Source organism: Xiphophorus couchianus, chromosome 4 (genome assembly GCF_001444195.1).
Source record: "Xiphophorus couchianus chromosome 4, X_couchianus-1.0, whole genome shotgun sequence".
Taxonomy (NCBI): domain Eukaryota; kingdom Metazoa; phylum Chordata; class Actinopteri; order Cyprinodontiformes; family Poeciliidae; genus Xiphophorus; species Xiphophorus couchianus.
In genome coordinates this window covers 25,351,357-25,371,747 of record NC_040231.1, presented here as the reverse complement: position 1 = coordinate 25,371,747, position 20,391 = coordinate 25,351,357, and the positions used below count along the sequence as shown (strand labels likewise).

Sequence of the window (20,391 nt, the reverse complement as noted above, 5' to 3'; positions counted from 1 at the left end):
TATCATTTTTATTTGAACCACTGACTTAGATTTTTTTGCAATGCTTTGTAAGTTGTTTTATTTCTTCTTTTTGCAGTTACTCTGTGTTAAAACCCTTCAAAATCTCATGTTTTACTTTTGCAACAGATGAAGAAGAAATGAAGGCTATGTTTTAAAAATAAAACAACAATAAAACATCTTTCTGCATAATTTCAAAGGTGGACAATTGTATTTTATACAGGATTCTTTCCAAACATTTCCATAGTAGAGTACAATTTTGACTAAGGGTATGAGGTAATTTTAAAATATTGATCAATATGTGTTTACATTTTATCAGTCTATTATAGCTGGGTTTCCATTACTGAACATAAAAATGTCTAGAAATGTAATTACAGGTCATCATTTATACCTTTAGATGTATTTATTTAGCTTGAAAGAGCGATTAGTCACCTTCACAATCAGGTACAACTTATAAAACTCTCATACTCTTGGAATAAGCAACACAGTAAATATGTAGATAAAATTGTGCTAAAATATCCTTCAACGTAATTCTGATAGTATTCAATCTTTTTCAGATGCAGGCTGACCTTGATGATTGCACATCCCCGGGTAATGACACATACATTGCCCATTTTCACACTGTAGGATAGTGCAAGGGTCCAGAACCTGCACAAGGGATTAAAACATTGTCATTCCGATATATCGGTGTGGCGATTGTTGTCAATGCATCAAATTCTGTTTTGTCTTCTTCACTGCCTCCATTGAAAGTACAAACACAAACGCAATCTGTGCAGCAACATGCAGCGTTATCTTCTCTGTGTTCTGCCGTCCAGCTTCTGCAGGCAGAACGTTTATTTATCTCTTAAGTTCCACTGTCAGTGCTGTACAAACCTGCATAAACAAGTCAGACGCTAAAGGACACTCGTGCAGGCTTCCTCGCGGCCTTGTGCAGTGTGATAAGAGATTTTGTCTGTGGTAGGGTTTTCCAAATCTCAGTGTCCTCAGGCTTTCCTGGAAAACAACTCCGAAAAGATGGACCGTCTTGTGGTTTGCCTTTATCTTCACCACTCTCACAAAACTTGGTCAGAAGTTTAGAAATGGAACAAGGGCTGTCACGAAATAATACGGCCACTCTGCAGGAGAACACCAGCTTCTAGTCTTCCTGTTGCACTGGCCTCGCCTTGAAGGGACAACGTTGTGGCATGCTGATGCTTGAAGCACACACAAACTCATCAAAGTTGCAGGATCCGTGGAGACAACTGCTAAATCAGGCACCTATTATACCTGTGACTGGCACAAACCTGACAGCCCTTGAAGCTCTAAATGAGAAAGAGTAGCAGCAGGAGAATTTCAATAAGGGTTTTTAGCACTTTTTGAATGTAGGGTGGTGAGAGGAGGTGGCACACCAGCAAACATTTTTGCTGTGTCGCTCATTTCACAGATGCATCATGTTTACACGTTATACCTTGTAGTAAAGGTGTCTGATCAGGCTTTCCAGTAATAAAAAATGTACCACTAATTAATATAAAATGAGGGAAATGACTGACTTGGTGTTTCCAAACATTTTTGTGTGTGTGTATGTGTATGCATTGAGTTACAAACCAACAATAAAAAGAAAAAAGCAAATATTTAGAGTGAAAAACAATTTTCACACAATTTTAGTGTTTTGCAGCTCTAAAAATGTATGGTCAGTTGCTGCTATTTGCTTTTAAAACACATTCCTCCAGGTTTCCTTCTTTTTAGCAACAACTGCGCACATCCTCTTGTGCCTTGTTTGCTTTGTTTAAACTCTGGGAACATTTAATTACTTTATCAATTATATGCAAACAGAAACCTCCAAAGTAGTGGGTTAAAACCAAAAACGATTTTTAAGGGATTCAGATAAAACTAGAGAGAAATGCTGCCCCCTGGTGTTGTGTTACATATCGCGCTATAAGGGAAACATTTTTCTTTTACTGTAATTGAGCCGCCTTTAACTCTTTCAAGACAAAATCCACTCCACCTATCCAATTCAAAATCAACATCATATGTTTAGCTTTATTTTTTAATATTCTGGACATTTTTTAACTGGTAAATCATTGTGCTTTCATTAATCAAATGAATCAGGGGTTCAGCTGGTTGCTTATTGTAAGTCTTCTGACTCCAGCTGTGCTGGGTTATAACAACCAGACTGCTGTTGAATACTGTAATTATTATTTAATAATTCATCCATCATTATTTATTTAGATTTATCACAGGGTATTTAGAGAATAAATGTAGCCCATTGTGCGTTGAGTGACAGTGTTAAACATGGGTAAATTAAACAGGTTTTATGATTGCAACATAATTAAAAAGGCATGAAAAGATGACATTTACACACTGTGAATTTAATTAGCTTTTTTAAATAAACTCACATTTGCATCAGAAAAAAAACCCTTATCAGCATATTGTTGATTCAGATAAATATAAAAGCAATTTTTTACAAAACAAATCTTAGAGGTTTGATATATACTAAAGCAGAGAGGAGTTTCTGTTGTTTTCAGAAGATGACTTTTAACTTATTGCATCTTTAAAGAACAATAACAACATCAAATCATTTAAAGACGTAACCTTTGCAGACACCGTAAACAATTTGGAAGTTTTTAAACAACTTTTTCTTCTTTTTTTCTTTCATTTTAACAAATTTATGTAAATGCACAACATACAAACATGTTTATTGTTTGGCTGCTAACCTTGCAGTTCAGCATCGATTCACAGCTCAAGTGTCCAAAGAAGCATAAATAATGATAAGCATGCAAGAGTAACAGGCACCTCTGCTGAAAAAAAAGACCAAAAATAGGATAAAGTTGGCTGTTGAAATGACTGTGAAACAGTTTATTTTGTCTCTTTTTAAACAAAGTGATATCAAAAGCAGGTTATATTTTCTCCCCCTGCAAACTGTCACGAGCGCCTAAGATCTTTTCAGACGAAACATGTCAGCCGAAGTGAAAAAGTTAATCCGAATCTTCAATCCAAACTGAACTAATGGTTATTTTTACTTGTGGCCTGACAGGGTGGTGATGTGTCTCGCTCAGAGCGCTGCGTTGCTGAGAGCTCTCACACAGCTTTCCGGTGGTACTCAGGGGGGGCGACCTCGTAGTCGCTGGCGCTGAAGAGGCTGGCCGAGTTCTTCACCAGATACCTGGAGAAACAGTGGTCACAACAGTGGAGCAAGGTGGAATCTGCTGCGGCAGACAGCTTGCAGAAAGGCACTGGCTCACAAACATCAACGAAATCCACATCAAGCAAAACGTCATTTTTAAACTGTGCTTGTGTTTTTGTGTTGGACATATTGACGTTTTTATTCAGAACTCATGCAGGTTACTGAATTAAGCAAAAACAAATAATCTGCAATGAACAATCTACATATTCTGTCTTAAATCTCCACGCAGCGGTTCATGTGCAGTAAGTTGCAGCTACTGTTAAAGCCATTCTGATTTAAAAAAAAAAAAACACAAAATAAAAAAGAGAGCCGCTTCCTGAGCAGAAAAATCGATTTCATAGCCTTCGTTTCAAAGCATTTCCGCCAAGCGTGGCTGCACTAATATGAAAGTGGAAGGAAGAAACTAGTCATCTGAGAATGAGACAAACATGACATGGAGTCTGTTGTGCAGGGCTGGGAGGCAGAGCTTACTTGAGGAAATCTTGCAGGTAATTGAGCAGCAGGGCCAGACTCTTCTCGTCCAGTAAAGTGTATGCCAACATGGCTCCGATACGAACTGTTGATGAATGAGAGGAGGAGCAGAAAATTTGTTCTTAATTTATGCTTTTAATTCTTACTATAAACAATATTAAGAAGTAAAGCAGGTTAAAGCTACCACGTTACATGTGTGAAATCAGGAATAGGAACAGATCAAACGAAAAAAATAAACCCAAATAATTCATTCCTAAGGTTTGATGTAGCCTAATTTATTTGCTTATCCGCTTGTAAAATCTAAATTACTGTCATGGTTATTATATTGGCTAAATGTGAAACGTAGCTTGAAATATTTGGATACAAGTGCATAAATAATTTCATACACGTAGTTGGACAAGTGATGAATCAATATTTCTGCCTAATTTACAAAAGTAAATTGCTTCAGCAAATTATGATAATTATTTTTAAAATCAGAAAGCGTTTCCCATCAAAGCCAGTGAACATAATCAACTGATCAAGTAAAGCTTATTGGTCTGAAATAACCTGGCTGCAAAAGGAAACCAATCAGATGTTTCAAATCTTACATGCGGGTTCAAGATTTCAAAAAAAGTTAAATAGCATTTACACGACATGGCTGTTTTATTATGTAACGCTACAGGGCTGCAAGATGACTCTTTCTATGAGTTTTGATTTATAGTGATGATTTTGGTTTATCTCTGATTAAGTTTGTGCAAAGACAAACAGGCTACTACTAGAAAGGCGGTTCAGCTTATAACAAAGAAAATACACTTGTCAAGTGACCTAAAATCAAACATTAGCGTGTCTCTCAGTGAAATGTTCACCCTGTGATAATATTAACCGTTTTCACTTCGGTGCTTTTCGTTCGGACGCACCAAACAGACGCAGCAGGTGTGGAGCTCCGTACATCTGAGACATCGGCACGTCCGGGCGCTCAGACAGGATGTCGGCGTACTGCGGCCTCTCGAACTTGTAAAGCAGCTGAGTGCCCAGCATGACGTTGAAGTACTCCCGGATCCCGGCAACCACCTCGTTCACGGCGTACTCCCTGCAGGAGAAGAAGAGGGAATCCGTTGCACCAAAGGGCACCTCAAAAGCATCCAGTCAAAGTCCGGGGATGAAATGCAGCCTTCAAGAGAATAAGTTATCGCTTTTGAGCTCAAACCTCCTCCATTATTATCCCATTTTAATGCACTTAAAGAAACCAGGAGAAAGACTGGAAGACGTGAAAAAAATAAAATAAAATAAAATACACCAATGCCTGTAAACAAGCTAAAGAGAAGAAAATATTTTTGTTATGGCATTTTAAATTCAATCCACGTGAAGTGCAATTATAGTTGAGGCAACTGAACACGATGAGCACAAGCAAACCTCCTCCTGGCGTAAAGTGCAACAAAGAGCAATAAAACTGCTCGTAAAGTGGGTTCGGAGGAGGAAAGTAAGGACGCTAATGTGGAAAACACATTATGTGACAGGCGGTGTAATGAGGTGGACACATGAAGCAAGGCTGACAGGATGTTGATGTCTCTTGTCTTTAGACAGTCAGAAAACATCAGGTGGGCAGGGGGGGAGCGTCTTACTTGTTGTCGGAGTTTCCTTTTGATTTCTTGTAGTTTGCATAGTCCTCCAAGATCACCTCCACGCTCTTCTTAGCAGGCAAATGAAATAACTGGAAGGAAGAAAACAATAAATGCTTTCTGTTCAAAACTGAGGGTCATGATGCATAGCTGTGTTCACGGTTCATTTTGGTGCGTAATTATAACATTTCCTGAGAATCTCAGTCGTTCAGGTTGGACCTTAATTGCTTTAGTTTTCCATTTTCTTTATAACTTAGGACACAAAATCTCCTTGTTGTTATGGAGAAAGAAGAATGAGGCAAGAAGAAGAAAAAGAGGGTATGGATAAAAAGAGAGTGGCAGCCGACTGCCGACTTAACGAGTCAGACAGATGAATTAGCATATCTCCTTTACTGGTTTCCTTTTTCTCTCAAAACACTGATTTATGTCGGAAAATTGTTCCAAGTTTTTAGTTTGATGACTCAACCTTGCAAACCAAAGACATGCTGCTGTATTGTATCCGGTGTGACAAGACCTTCTCCTTCCAGACTCTTTTTTTTTTTTTTTTTTCTCCACCACATGGTCACGAACCTTAACATTTAAAAGCCAATCGAATCCGGGATGGAGCTCTTAGGTTGTTACGAAGCTTCCTGAAAACTGCACAGTCTGACCTCCAGCTGAACCCGGTGGAACATGTACTCCTGGGGAGATTGGAAACCGTTTCTAATGATTTCCGCTTGAATGAACTCTCAGAGCAGAACGACGGAGCACAAACGGGTTGGGATGTAACCCTTCCTGGTCTGATGAGCAGCATTCTCTAAGACCGTCCAAGTTTTCGCTCTTGACTATATGCTTAAGCAAACCAACATCAAGACAAAGGATGTTGCTTTATAGAGATGTTTACACTTGGGTGCAATTTAAGCTCTTAATTTTTATGAAATCATGGAAGTCAGGTTTTGTTTTTCATGCTTTCAACTGGTTCTGCTTGGTCAAAAAGGAAAGAAAAAAATAAGAGAGATTGTTTGGTAACGTGTTGTTTATTTTAGGTTGAGAAAAGCAACTTTTTTCAGACCTGATGAGAGCTGGTGAGATATTTTTTGACACCCAACACCATCTGTCATTAAGAAAGCATATTTCTCGTACTTTTCACATTGAAGCCATATTGTTGTTTTGCATCGTCATAACATCATTTGTGAGTCGACTGGTGGGATGAGCTTAGAGCCCTGTGGACTTTCTGCAATCAAATGCAGTATTAGAAACGGCAGAGTTGTGCAGATCTCAGCTATAATCCACTGTCTGCTTCACTTGATAAAGGTTGGCAAATATGTCATTTCATTTCTCTCAGGAAGATTATAGCAGCAAGACAGCACACCTATTATTGTTGTTATTTTTTGTGCAGCTCTGATATTTTTCTCATTGTGAAGGCAGGCAATTCCTGAGCTGAAGTGTAAGACAGGAAGCTTGTTACAGGGTGTTTTGTGGGTGTGGGTGTGGGTGTGTTTGTGTGTGTTTTTCTTCACACCTGTTTCTGTCGTGTGATGAGGTCCCAGTCGTCCACCAGCCAAGGTTTCAGCTCCTCGGGAATCTTCACCTTCACCTCCACACGGTTCGCAAACATTTCCTCCTGGGTAAACACACGCCTCTTCTAATTGAATGCTGTTGCAATACATTTAAAGATTTCAATTAAATTTACGCTGAAAACAGCAAGAGACAGAGGAGGTTCTTCCTTTTCACCGACTTTTCATCCAGGAAGGATGACATGATTTCTTATGAGCAAAAAAACAAAACAAAACAAAAACATATTCCACCTGACCTGAGTCAAATACTGGCATCCGACTGCAAATGGCAACAAAAGGCCACACAACTCAACCCATTGATCCCCGCAATTAGCATCAGTTACACAAAAGGACAATTTCACAAACAGTTCAGTGTATTCTGTTTGCAGAGAGTAAGACCCATGTCTTGAATTATATTAATGAAGGGGAAAATAAGTCAACTGAACTGTTAAACTAGGATGTTTCCCTTTTTCTCACATCTGATAAAAGGTCAGACTATACATAGTTGACAGGGTCGTTAGTCACATCACCAAGACAAGATGAGGTAAAACATACTGAAAATACCTTTAAAATAAATCATCTATTTTTTTTTAACTCGTCCATAACACTGGGTAGAGAAAAGAAAGCCACACAAACAAAATAACTTATTACTTTGCATCATTATTTACTTTACAAAAACCACAATTAAATTGTAAGGGCGGGGTAAGAAAAGCCTAAAATTGTTTCTTGAATTTAAATTTGCGAAAGCATTTATTTGACTAACTGATCAATAACTCTGCTACTCTACTCTACTCTGGAGAATTCAGTGGGTTTTCACCTGGCCGAGATGGAAAGACATCAGCAATAATTGTGAGAAAGGTAATCTGATGGTGAAACCTACCTAAAAAAAACAAAAATCACAGAAGAATAAAGCTCTCATGCCAACTGTAAAGCATGGTGTTGGGAGGGTAATGCTTTGGGTTTAATTTTGATCCACAGGACTGGGGATGCACCGATATGAACTTGTGGGTCAATATGGATATCTGGTATTAATATTGCTATTATGGCCACTAATATTTTATTTTAGTAATATTTTTTGCTAATACTATACATTTCTCCCTACTTGTTTCTCAGCTTCAATTTAAAATCCCACAACAACCCTACTGTGTGAGGTCATCGCTTCAACAAGTGAAGCTCAACTAAAAAGATTTAACGCAATAAAACAACAACCTCAAACATTGCTGAAAAGCTACAATAGAAATTTAGCAAAAAATAAAAAAATACTAAAGATGCTAAAATGGCTCCAACAAAAACCCAGCCATATGCTGGGCGAAATGCTTTGACGCTATATCGTCAACGTCTAAAGAGGCACACGGAGTTAAAGACGATAGAAGGTTCTGCTAAATTATTACTGCAAATATCTGATTCAACAGATGGTTATTACTGTGGTTTAGAAAAGAAGAGATATGCTTGCTTTTTGCCATTGATTACAAAGAACCAGAAGAAAAATGCTAAAACAAGTGTTGACTGACAAAATGACTTGTCTGTGTAATCACAGTAAAAAGACGTAAACCCAAGAAGATTCCCCAGTAGGTGAGGATACGTACACACTCGACAGTTGGGTCGACCCGCGCTCGTTTCTTCCGTGGTGCCTGGGGTGTTTCGCCACTGCTGGTGCCTTCGCCCGATCCAGGGACTGGACAACACATGAAGTGTGTTTAAATGTTGGTACAATCACTATTAAATCACTTTTGATCGTAAAATACAGCTTCTCAAGTGTACAGCATCTCATTTGGCTATTTACTATATAAATTTTCTGTCGCTTACACACATTTACTGTTATTTTCACACAGTTACAGTGTCTTCAGAAACACACACTTCCAAAGGAATAAACCATGACATTGTTTCCTTTTGCTTAAATTAAAAATGTAAAAAAGGTTTTTGGTAAGTTTTACCTAAAACCATCTTAGTGGCATGTGTCTAAACGACGTAAAACATTTATGCATCTCGATCACTTTATATTTATACTTTTGGCAAAAACATCCATGGATTACAACAAACTATCAAACTCAGTTAAAAGCTAATCACAAATATGTCAAAATATTTTACTCACTTTTCTGTTTTGCCTTTTTAATTTTCCTAAAATGGATGAAACATAAATATGAACGACACTCAGTGTGACACACAAACGGATCTTTTAGGATTCAACAAAAGCTGCATAACATAGACGTTTATTATCTCATTTAGAGTTAAAGCTTTTAAAAAATTTCATCTTTGAACAATTTGGTTTTTGATAGATCTGATATCAACCGCAACAAACGACAGGAGAAAAAGCTGGTTAGGCCCTATCTACATTTTTTAAATAGTTTCCTCTTCTTTCAAGTGACTGTTGAGTTTTCTGTACAAACCGCTAACTAATCAGAGTCAGTAAAACGAAAGATACAATTCTAATAAACAGTCCAAATTAAATTATGCAATGCACAAGATTGTGTAGAATGTGCAGTACATTGAGATACTATGACGATGACATTACTCTGACAGGAGGAAGAGGATGCGCATGTACATGCATGAACAGGAAAATAGTACTTTTATAGTACATATACTTAGAACTTCCATATCTAGGATGACGGCATTTGTCCTCAAGCATACGTACAGGAAAGCATGAAACAAAAAACTAAGCAAACTTAAGTAAGTAAACTTACAGATCGACATGTTTTTGCTGCACAGCAGCAATCTTCTTGCTTGGTGCTAAACCCCTCATCTTTCCCTCAACATAATGATCCCTGAAAAAGAAGGAAGACAGAAATAGTTATCAGGAATGTACCGCACTGCAGACATGTATACATACTGTATATGCAGCATCATGATCATTACGGGTTTCCCAGCAGGATAATATTCCATAACATACAGTACAGTACAGTCGAACAAACAGGAAAACTGTTCACAGAGCTCAAACTAATCTTAAAATGCTATTTCAGCTCCTGAGCATTAATCCAATAGAAAACTTGTGGGAGTGAGTTGAAGAGAAGAGAGCATAAACCAGGACTAAGGATTTTGAGAGACTGTGCAAAAGGAAAGGTCAAAGATTCCCCCCCTCTCTCGCTGTTTGCTGCAACCTTGTGAAATGTTCCAGGGGAAGACTAATGGCCGCCGTAGAGGTAAAAGGCACTCGTACAAAGTCAGCAGTGTACAAATAGTTGTGGATATGCTGTATAACACTGTTGAAATTCTGTTCATACAAAAACAGAGAGAGAGAGACGTCTGGTAAAACCCACAGTTCTGTGTACGAAAGCATCAACTCACTGATTGGCCTTTTGAAGCTCTCTTTGTTTTGCAAGGTTGCTGTCCACATATTTGAGAACTCTGCTTTCAGGAACCCATTCATCCCAGCTGCAAAAAATGTGTAAAAAATATGAGACATGCAACACAAGCGCTCTCTGACGGACAAAATAACTCAAACAGCAGCACTTGTTAGAAGAAAAGATAACATCAGGCTGCTCACTTTTTGTTCCAGCCGCTGTAGTGAATGAAGTATTTTATCTGCTTGTCCTTTACGTTGATTTTGACACACTGGAAAGCAAGAAATGCAAACACATTCCTGTTAAGTTGGTGCCAGATATTTGCTTTTTTTTTTTTACATGAAGAAAACAGATAATAACATCCAGAACCCCTTCAGGGAGACAAACCTTTGCCTCATAGAGCAGTGGCCCATGAAAGCACAGGACTCTTTCACCTGGAAAGGAGAGAAAATCATCATCACACACACACGCACAAATAAACGAACATGTGTGCTTAAAACCTGCATTTTCTATTTAGCTATTATGCTGTGCACCAGATTTCGTGCCAGCTGATTGATGCATCATCATCCACTGTGTGCCAATTTATAGATACAATCCACCCTCTCTCTTTCCTCGGGGAATTTACGTTTAAATGCCTCCATTTTAAAACGATTCACAACAACAAAAAATCCATCCTTAGGAAGATTTTAATCGGATTATTTCAACTAAAAGCTGTAACGAAGCCTTTTTCTGTCCCTTCCTGGGGAGCTGCTCCAGCAGAATAAAAACAACAATAACAAACCCGCCCCCTTCCTCCAGACATTCACAGCCTCCATTCGTGTTATCCCCCATTCACACACACACACACACACCAACCTTCTTGAAATTTCTGCTTAGGGTCCTGTTTTGGCGCCATTCACAGACTCAGCTGGTCGGATCTCTGAGTGATCAAACTCGAGCATTGCCAGAACCCATTTCCTCCAGACGCACTCCCCTCCGACATCGAGGAAGAAGCCAGAGATCAGCTTTACTGCTGCGGGTCACCTGACCACGGTGGAGCAGTCGAAGCCGTGGTGCGTTCAGGTGCTCCGCCTAAAACTCCGACGAAATAAAAGACTGTCATGAGATTTGCTTCAAGGACGAACGCGTGAGATGCTATGTCGCTGATGGAGCGGATTCAATGCAGCACAACTTGGCATTTTTATCCAGTGCTTGAAAAGTCAATAACGACAATGTCTGGGGCCGACGGAAGTCAAATATGGAGCTAAATTGGGGCCATAAAGCTTGTTAAAAAAATAAGATGAAACTGTCAAACGTGGAATCACTAGGTCAAGTGTAACTTCTATGAAAAGGGCAGAAAGAAATGACAAAGTGAATGTTGGAAAGTACTGGAAATCATGCGTAACTGGAGAGAAATGGAAAAGTGGTCAGTATTTACTCCAGGAGCCAAAAGCAGCATAAGCATATAGTTCAGGGTAACATGCCACTGTAACTACAAGCTTTTTAAATTTTTAACAAAAGTGCAAAGCCGAGTGTTATAGCCAGCCTTTACCTCATAGACAATAACTGGGACTCACTTCCATGGGAGAGGAGCTTGTGATAAAAGATCTACCTGTAAACTTGCAGTCTAAGAGTAGAGTGTTAAGTTTTGGGAGCAAAACTGTTCTAGGCTATATAGTGGAGCTCAATTATTGAGTGAGGAGAGCGATTTGAAATTTTATGTTATCATAAAAAGAAAATCCAGATTATTGTAAAATAATCACTCAGTTAATTTCACCAGAAGTCTTAACACAGTACTTCAGATAAGCTGCAGGCCTTTTATTGGATTTTTATAGGTCTCCTGTAAATAAAGAATCACAATAATTCAGCCTTATAACACATTCATACAATATTTGCTACTAAAACATGGACAGACAGATTTAAGTGTGTGTGGAGTTGCTATAGCAGGCAGTGACATAAAATATTTTAATATGTAAAATAGCTGCTCCTACAAACTATTTGATCATTTGCTTTTTTTACTTGAAATGATTTGATAACTATGGTTTAAAAAAATAAAGACAAATCCTGAAAAACTAAACGCTTCAAAGTACAATTTAGAGATGTGACCCTAAGAGTCCTCGACAAACAGCATTAGCAGCATAATAACCTCATAAATCACAAAAAGGTCCCAAAGGCCCTGCGTTTCATGGACATACTTTTCCTTCTATGGCGTTCCAGTGATTGCATCTGAGTTTGACCAAAACAAATTGTGTATTCCCTTTTTTTTTTCTTTTTTAAGAGTGATGACTGTCTGAAGAGAGAAAATCTGGCCTGGAAATCAAGTGGCGCATGTGAAAGCAAGGGAATGAAATCGACCCTTTGCGGTTTCGGCGCCCTAAAGAAAGACAACCTAGACGTTGATTTATTACGTCACAGCTTCTCGGCCTTTTCTGGTTACATAAATTTCTCATGAACCCAGAGCAAACGAAGCTGTCACATTATCATGCAAGACGAATCGCAGTTCACGTCTGTGTTATTTCTTCCAAATAGCGGTGGCAGACCTCCAAATGGATCAAGTGGTCATTCATGTGTTTGTTGCCAGCTGTCGCAGAAATACTGACAATCTGCCTTCAAACTAGCGTTTGAGAATCGACAGCCTACATAAGAAATACTCAAATTAAGGCATGTGTTCAGAATGATGAAAGCTAAATCTGCCAGAAGATACAGGTTTTTATTTATTTATTTTTTAAATAAAGATATGAACAAAAAAAAAAAAAAAAAGAGGCAGCTGCAGAGGCTTCTAAAATCCCCTGAGGATTGGATGTATAGCTTGGAATGAATGATCCTTTCAAAACCAGTAAACATCTTTTCAGCTTCTCAAATGGTGTTTACCCGTGGATGGAGAAGTGGAGTACGCACAGAAAGAGTTCTCTTCATGCAATTCCTCTGGGGGGGATTATTGATGAGGTCCTGCATGAGAAAAACCAGGGGATGAATATCTGTCGCATAAAGTCACGGGGGCTAAAAAACGTCTTAGGTTTCTGGGAAGGCGAATGTGCACACAAAATTTACTTCAATTAGGTATTTGTGGACAATGTCTGTGAAAAAGCTGCAACTTTGTATTTCTAACTTTATCATGAATCCTGCCTCAGCCAATATTTTTTTTATTTTCAAAAAATAAAAACGTATCACAAGAGATTTTAGCATTTTATAAGTGATTACCTATGGAAGAAATCTCCAAAAAGTGGAGCAATTCCACTTCATACAATTCATAAATTCCACCAAATCCTGTAAAAAGTTATAGAAAAATCATTTGTAAAACAAATTAAATTCATTGATTTATTCTGCAAATGGAATAAAGTAGTTCTTGTTGATCATTGAGGACTGGGGAAATAACATGCACATTTCAAGTAACCCACAGCTTTAGGGAATGTAATAAAGCGTAGAAAACTTGGAACATATAGTATAGAAATCAACAACCTTTGGCAAGGAAGTCTATAAATTCCAGAAAAGTAACATTACGTGTCCTGGGAATACAATCCCAAAAAAATTCTATAAATGTGATTTATAAATTACAAGAGCATGAAGTATGTAATACCCAAGATAGTAACCTCTAAGATCCAGTTGGGCCGTCTATGAATTCCCATAAAGCCATCTTTCTCATCTCCTTAAAAAGTAACCAATAATATTAAAGAACATGTAAATACTGAGAATGCAATCAATAGATTCTGGGAAAGGAGCTTGACACATATGAGAAAGTAATTTTTGTTTCAGAAAAAAAAATTGCATGTTAATCTATAAATTAAGTTCAAATATACTTTTCCTGTGGATCTCCCAGATCTGAATCTTCCCAGCGGGTAAAAAAAAAAGCTTCACATATCTGACAAATTATTAAACTCTCGTGGCAGTTTTACATTCGAAGAAAAAGAGGGAAATGAAACGTAAACACAGCATTAAACCTGCGAAAACGTGAAAGCGCTGTGCCCCCTAACTTGACTTTTTAAGGTGCTCCAGAACTGAAAGCTTCCAAGAGCCTTTTAAGAGCGAAACTGCACGGTTTCTGCTGAGAAGGAAGTATGTAGATGAAAGTGGCCCCGTCACAAAGAGCAGAAAATAACCCAAAGGTATAAAAGCAGTAAAGGATTTTTTCTTTCTCTTTCTCTCTCCACAGAATCAAAGAAAAAGGGTTCAGTCTGAGTCAGTGTCTGTGATGAAAGATGGAAGCTTACAGATCCACGGCTGGCAGCTGCTTCCTGCCCTTTCGGTTCCAAAGTTTAACATTTCTAAATTGGAGGACCAGCTCTCAGCAGTCCAAGACACAGCTCCACGCTTTTCACTCGGAAAGAAAGAGAGAACCACGTCTTAAACGCTGTGATAAAATTCGCTAGCTCTGTTTGTAGACAGTTTTTACTATTTGTTATGTTCTCACTGTAGGATTTAAATCTTTTTAGGATGATTTAAGGCTCCCAAAAAGAGCTTCAAGTCTCTTAATTTAGACCCTTTTGAGAGCAGAGAGGGATGTTCTGCTTTCTTCCTGCCCAGTGAAACCAAGGTTTCCTGAGGTCAAAGATAAGACTGTGTGATTGAGATTAGACAGCAGGAAGTAGATCCAGAGGTCACTCAATTGGCAGCGGCTGTGACTTGAATTCGATTTCACCTTTTCGATAATAAACCCTGTTAATGATTTAGCTAACCTTGTTAAATCATAAATTAACTGGTTAATTTATGGTTTAACCAGTAAAATCATAAATAACCACATTTTTGTTCTAATTTCAACACTCAGGCCTCATGCTGCGTCCCCTTAACCTGTTGACTCAAAAAACCTGCCTGACAACAAGAAAAGGACTAAAAATATACCAAGAAACAACATACCCTGTCATTTCTTGATCATAAAAAAAATTAAGAACCGATGAGAAGCAAAGTCCCTGATGTCTATCGGTTTGGAGAGCCTTTTCTAAGGATTTGAGGTTCCAACAAAACCTCAGAAAGAGCAATTTCAAAATATGGAGAAAACATGAAGCGGTGTAAAACCTTCCCAGAATGACTGACATACCAAAATTACTCCAAGAGGGAATCAAAAAGTCATCCAGAAGGTCACAATGGAGCCCAGAGCAACATATAGAGCACTGCAGGCCTCGCCTCGGCAAAATGGACAAAATGTCAAAACGTTCTGTTTCTGCAGGAAACCTCCTGGTATCTACCTGAGACAAAATTCTAGGTTCCAGAACCGCGTTCCAGATCACGCTTTCCTATCTTTTTACTTGTACAACCAGATCAAAATTTAAAGAGGAATGGCAAAAGCAAATGAGGTGGATTAGCAGAGCTCGTCAACAAGTGATGGTGGCATCCAGGACGTTCTTCAGCATACAAGGAGCCTCTCCCACTTAACAGGAACACGCCGCTAGCACAACCAAGCTAATGCTATGTTTGTTTGGCCTCCCAGGTCAGAACTTGAATCTGGGAATGATGTCATGTTGAAATCCATTGAGAATTACCAATAGTTGTGAAACTAAACATGGATATTTCATCTAAATGGCACCGGTATTATATCGTATTTTGGACCAGGGGCTTCTCCAATACCTCAGACTTTCCCCCGCTAAAGGGTGTTCTTTTTGAGTTTGCAGTAAAAACTTTTACAACATGAACAAGTATATTTGTGGTGGTGGAGGAGTTTCTGTAGCTGCCGCACCAAACAGACGTCAGAGCCAGAGGGGGGAGGAGAGCTGAAGCTGAGTGCAGGAGATGGGTGAAGCGAGGCAGGATAGAAAAAAGGCTTCTTAGTGGGAGCTGCTGTGCACCCTGTTATTTTACAGCGAATAAAATGTCCGGGTGACATGAAAACGTCCCCCTGACTCAGTCAACAAATTCACAAGTAGCCGGCTGACGACTGAACCTCATCACTCAGAAGAAGCATAACAGAATCATCAGCAGATTTCTGGATTTCCTGTAGCAGTCGCTGCGGAGAACAGATAAAAGGAAGCAACCATGAGGGGACTCCTGTGGATAATGACATTTCCACTGACAGGCACCTTTTCACTCTTTGGACGACTCCGGGGCTTAAACTACAACAATTATTTATTGACGTATTAATTGTGCTACCAGCAGATTAAAACCCAGGAACGGCAGTCTAACGTGAGTTTTTTCAGTGCATGCAAAATGCAAATCCTTCTCATTCGAGATTGGGCAGGTTTTACGCAGCGGATGCCTGAGTGATGTGGCCACTTTTGGAGCAGAACCGGACACGTATCCTGTTGTTGGCGTAACACAGTGAGTCCTGCAGAGGATGGATTTTGTGAACCCTACTGAGTTCCCTATGGAAAGAAGACAAGAAACAAAGAAAGAAAGGTTTTCATGCTGATGTTCCTTCCCTTCACTCCAGAGTCTGAAACCATTCCAGCCTGATTGTGAAAGTACAGATAGGTGGGTTGAAGTAATCAACCTCTCCTCAGCTCCACTGCTTCGCTACCCACACAGTGTCTGCACGCAGAAGTGAAAATGCAATAAATCTCACCGCCATATGCTGTTACATTCATCTCTGCCCATTATTCTTCCCTGTATAACATCCAAGATCAGAGAACTCGGTGCTCCTTTTGTCAGCCCAGCTTCCCTCCAGCATTTGTCACATCTCCAGCCTTTTATTTATTTTTTTATATATATTGGAATAGACAACAAACTTGTCCTGCACTCTAAGTGAGATCACAGCCTCATTCTAGGCACAGACTCTAGCAGGTTTGGTCCTTGTGTCCAATTGTGTTTGTGGTTTTCATGGGCAGAATGTTAAGGGCTTGTTGAGGACAGGAGAGCGTCTGGCTCAGGAACCTCAGAGTCTCTGCCTCGGTTTAAACGATGTTTTGTTGCCGTCTCTGAGTGGACCTTCGTCTTGTACTGCAGCAGGTGTCAGCAGCATATAAAGTACCTGAAATGAGAGGATGGTGTGTGAAAGAACTGGATCTATGGTACTAGCAGCAGAAATGAGTCTCCTCTGGGGGTTACTGAGTTTTGAATCAAGTTTTAAATTTCAACAAATTTCAAATATCTCCAGTATTTATTTATTTATTACAATAACGGCCCAAAGTGGAGGTTAATAGACACCAAATGAAAATGTGAGACCAAAGAACTCCATCATGAACTTGTGGGATTTCAATTTTGGAGATATTTAATGCAGAATAAATGAGCTGCTTATGGAAAAGTTTGTATGAAAGGCAGAGTTGATTCCTGCTGCGTTCACTCCATGTTTGGTTTTGTTTCTATAGGATTGTTATTGTGATACTACGAATTGACCGATACAAAAATGTAGGCCAATATTGATATCCAATATTAATACTGCTGTTAAAGCCGACAGCTGACATTTACCAATATTACTCTTTTTTTTAACCTATGTTTTTGACAGCGTATAAAAGCGACCACGCTGCCTCCATTGCTTCCCAGCTTCATTTAGACGTCCCATAATCCTGTGCTGCGTCACCCAATGTCTCTTCAGCAACACAAACAGCAACAAATTGGATATAGACATTGATTGTTAATATCAATCCAGTTTTACTTATCAGCAGATACGGTAAAAAAACAAATCCTAAAACCAGCGGATACTGATGTTGATGCCATTATATTGCGCATCCCTAATTACTATGGAAACCCGGCCACTAATCACAGCAAAGATCCACTTTGAGCACCAACACTGTGCACATATTTGTTAAGTATTTCCTTTAATTCACCGTGCTCTTCCGCAGCGAGCAGAGACTTGTTTAATGTCCTGTGGGCGGACCTCATCAGCACTTTTAATGTTTTGTCCAAATGTCAACGCCCTCCACGGCTCAGGAGACGACCTTTATTAGACCTGAGCGCCTGGTCATGATTAAAGCACCTGCAAACACTAGAAACGCTTATCAAAATGTCAAGAGACGCCATTTTCGAGACTAGACCGGCCCTTCAAGAGAGAGCTGCTCCTGAGAGTCGGTAACCTGATTGTTTTAGGGGGTTTATGTGTTTCTGCTCAGGCAGAGAGACATGAGAGTCAATTCCTTCTTCATCTCATACATTGCTTTGGGTCATGATAAGCTGCTAGACATGCAATAGAGCATGGGAATTGGATCATCTGCTGAATTTTGCTCACCCGCATTAATCATTCTCTTTATTTTTTTTTTATGACTTAGACAGAACATCAATCATAAACACATTGCAGAATATGAAATGATTTGCATGTCACTGGCTGAAATAAGTGCCAAACAAACACAATATGGTTGGAGAAGTCGTTGCTTCTCTGTACAACAGAAAAAAGGTGCATCACGCATTTGGTCAGCAGGTTTGAACACATCAAAGCAGAAACTAACAGTCAGAGCTACAGTAGTTTAGCAATTAAAAGCTTGGACTCTTTACGATTTTCTGTGGACTTGAGGTCCTAACACCTTTGTTGTTTTTTTTTACTGCAATCACTCCTTTATTGCGTTGGCAGTAGGTTTTGGGTCATAGTGTCACTGGACGGCCCAGCATTCAGCTTTCTGGCTGAGGAAAAAAAAAAAAGGAAGGCTCAAATAAACTTAATTCCAAAGAGCTGGAGTTCTGTCTCTTTAGTTTTCTCTTGCTCATGTGGATCAGGGGTCTCCAACGCTAGTCCTGAAATCTGTCCTGCAGTTTTTCAGACTAACTGAATGACCTCTTTAGCAAAGTTTAGCAAATGCCTGGTAACATACCACTGATTTGATTCAGGTGTGCTGGAGCAGGGACGCAGCATCATCCCTGACCGTCTGGAGTAGTTTCCGGTTTCTTTATTCAGCCTGAAAACACTTTGGCACTGCACCGCCCTCTGTTCTATACATCAAAGCAATAAGTATAAAAGTAAATGGTTAAAAGTAGTGAGAGGAAACCTCCAATGTATAATAGGTTTACGTTCACTGATGCTGAAGTCTGAAACTTGGCCTTGTACACCTGTGTGTCAGCTCAGCCCCCGGCTCCAGGTTTCCCCCACTTCACAGGACATTGCATCACAGAGTTACACGGATCTCTTGCAGACTTACACTAACCCGAATGGAGTTTGCAGAACCCAACAGCAGCTTCATACAGACATTTACGTGGATAGCAGAAAAAAATTGTAAAATAAAAAATAAAATTAAAAAAGATAGGGAAAAGTTCAGTCAGTACAAGCTGATGAAGAAGAACATTGTGTTAAACACTAAGTAGCAACAATCTCAGGAATCACCTTCTGTGGGATTTAATCACCGTCTCATTTGCATTAAGCATTTTAAAGCTGCAGTATGTAATCTTTATAAAAACGCCGTCACTATGTTGTGAAAGTATATTTTTAAGACAGATAATCTGTGGGGGGGAAAAAAATCAAGCTCCTCTGCTTCCTCCCTGTGGTCATACTGCCGCTCGGTCAAGCAACCAATCAGAGCCAGGAGGAGGGTCTTAGTGCTGCCAATCAACTCGTGTATGCATATTTTTTCACAGATTGTCTGTCTCGTGTTATACTATCACACCATAGTGACAGTTAAAAAACAAACTTAAAAAAAATGATGAGCCATAAAGGAAGGACTCCTCAAGTTTTTTTTAAAAAAGTTGCTTGACTTCAATATAAGGCAATATATTGCCTTATATATGAGAAAAATATTTTTCTCAGGTTAATAATAATAATAATAACTGTTAGATTGAAGCAGATCTCAGGGTTACGTTCTTTACAACACGTTTACATTTCCATCAGAATAAAATATGATTATGATGCTCTTTAAAGGTCATTCCACCGGATTACAACAGAGAGGAGAGCTCATTAAGCCACAACCTGCCCCTATATACCTTATATTTGTGTATCACCTACACACAGAGCAGAGCTGCCACAGGATGAAAAATTGAAAGAAAAACACAGACGCAGTGATTTTCAAGGTCAGACTCAGACGTAGAGCTGAGCCCCGTTAAGCTGATGTGGTTGTGGATTTAAGTCCTGACTCGATGAAAGCTGTTTTATACTACAGTTATGTCAATGCAGGCTCCTGGTTTATTAAATTTGTTTTCCTGTTAAATTTTTACTACATTTATTTTAGACATTTATAAATTGCCTATTGGGAATTGATGAATGTGTAAAGTTTCAAACTTCCTCCTTTTTTATTTCAATTTGTTTCTAGGAAAACTGGAAACAGGAGCAGCAACTAAACAAATGCATGATAACAATGAGCTAAAAATACAATGGTTTGTTGTGTATTTGTCTTAAAACAGGCTCTAACACTCCTGTTCAGTGTTTTCGTTTTGAGATTTTACAGAAGAAAAATTTATTTAAACAATGAGAACAAGATTAATAAAGGTGAAAGTATTGGCTTCTGAGTTTGTCCTTGTGGTTATTTTTATGAAATGTATCTCCTCAGAGATTTGCATAAATTAATCTTGGACATAGATGTTCATATTAA

At 39.0% G+C, this 20,391-nt stretch overlaps 1 protein-coding gene across 2 annotated transcripts; it reads right to left on the bottom strand.

Moving 5' to 3' along the window:
* Positions 1-2,324: 2,324 nt before the first annotated feature.
* On the bottom strand, positions 2,325-11,092 carry LOC114143581 (mortality factor 4-like protein 1). Of its 2 annotated transcripts, XM_028015741.1 has the most exons (12): positions 10,898-11,090; positions 10,430-10,476; positions 10,246-10,313; positions 10,047-10,133; positions 9,446-9,526; positions 8,857-8,882; positions 8,351-8,439; positions 6,731-6,832; positions 5,233-5,321; positions 4,528-4,700; positions 3,632-3,716; positions 2,325-3,139 (listed from the first exon to the last, which is right to left on the bottom strand). In XM_028015741.1, exons 1-12 carry the CDS (start codon positions 10,935-10,937, stop codon positions 3,055-3,057), a joined length of 972 nt encoding a protein of 323 aa, XP_027871542.1. In that variant the 5' UTR covers positions 10,938-11,090; the 3' UTR covers positions 2,325-3,054. The 2 variants fall into 2 exon arrangements, with proteins under 2 accessions (XP_027871542.1, XP_027871543.1); XM_028015742.1 differs by lacking the exon at positions 2,325-3,139 and having other exon boundaries at positions 4,494-4,700; positions 10,898-11,092.
* Between the last annotated feature and the right edge of the window lie 9,299 nt (positions 11,093-20,391).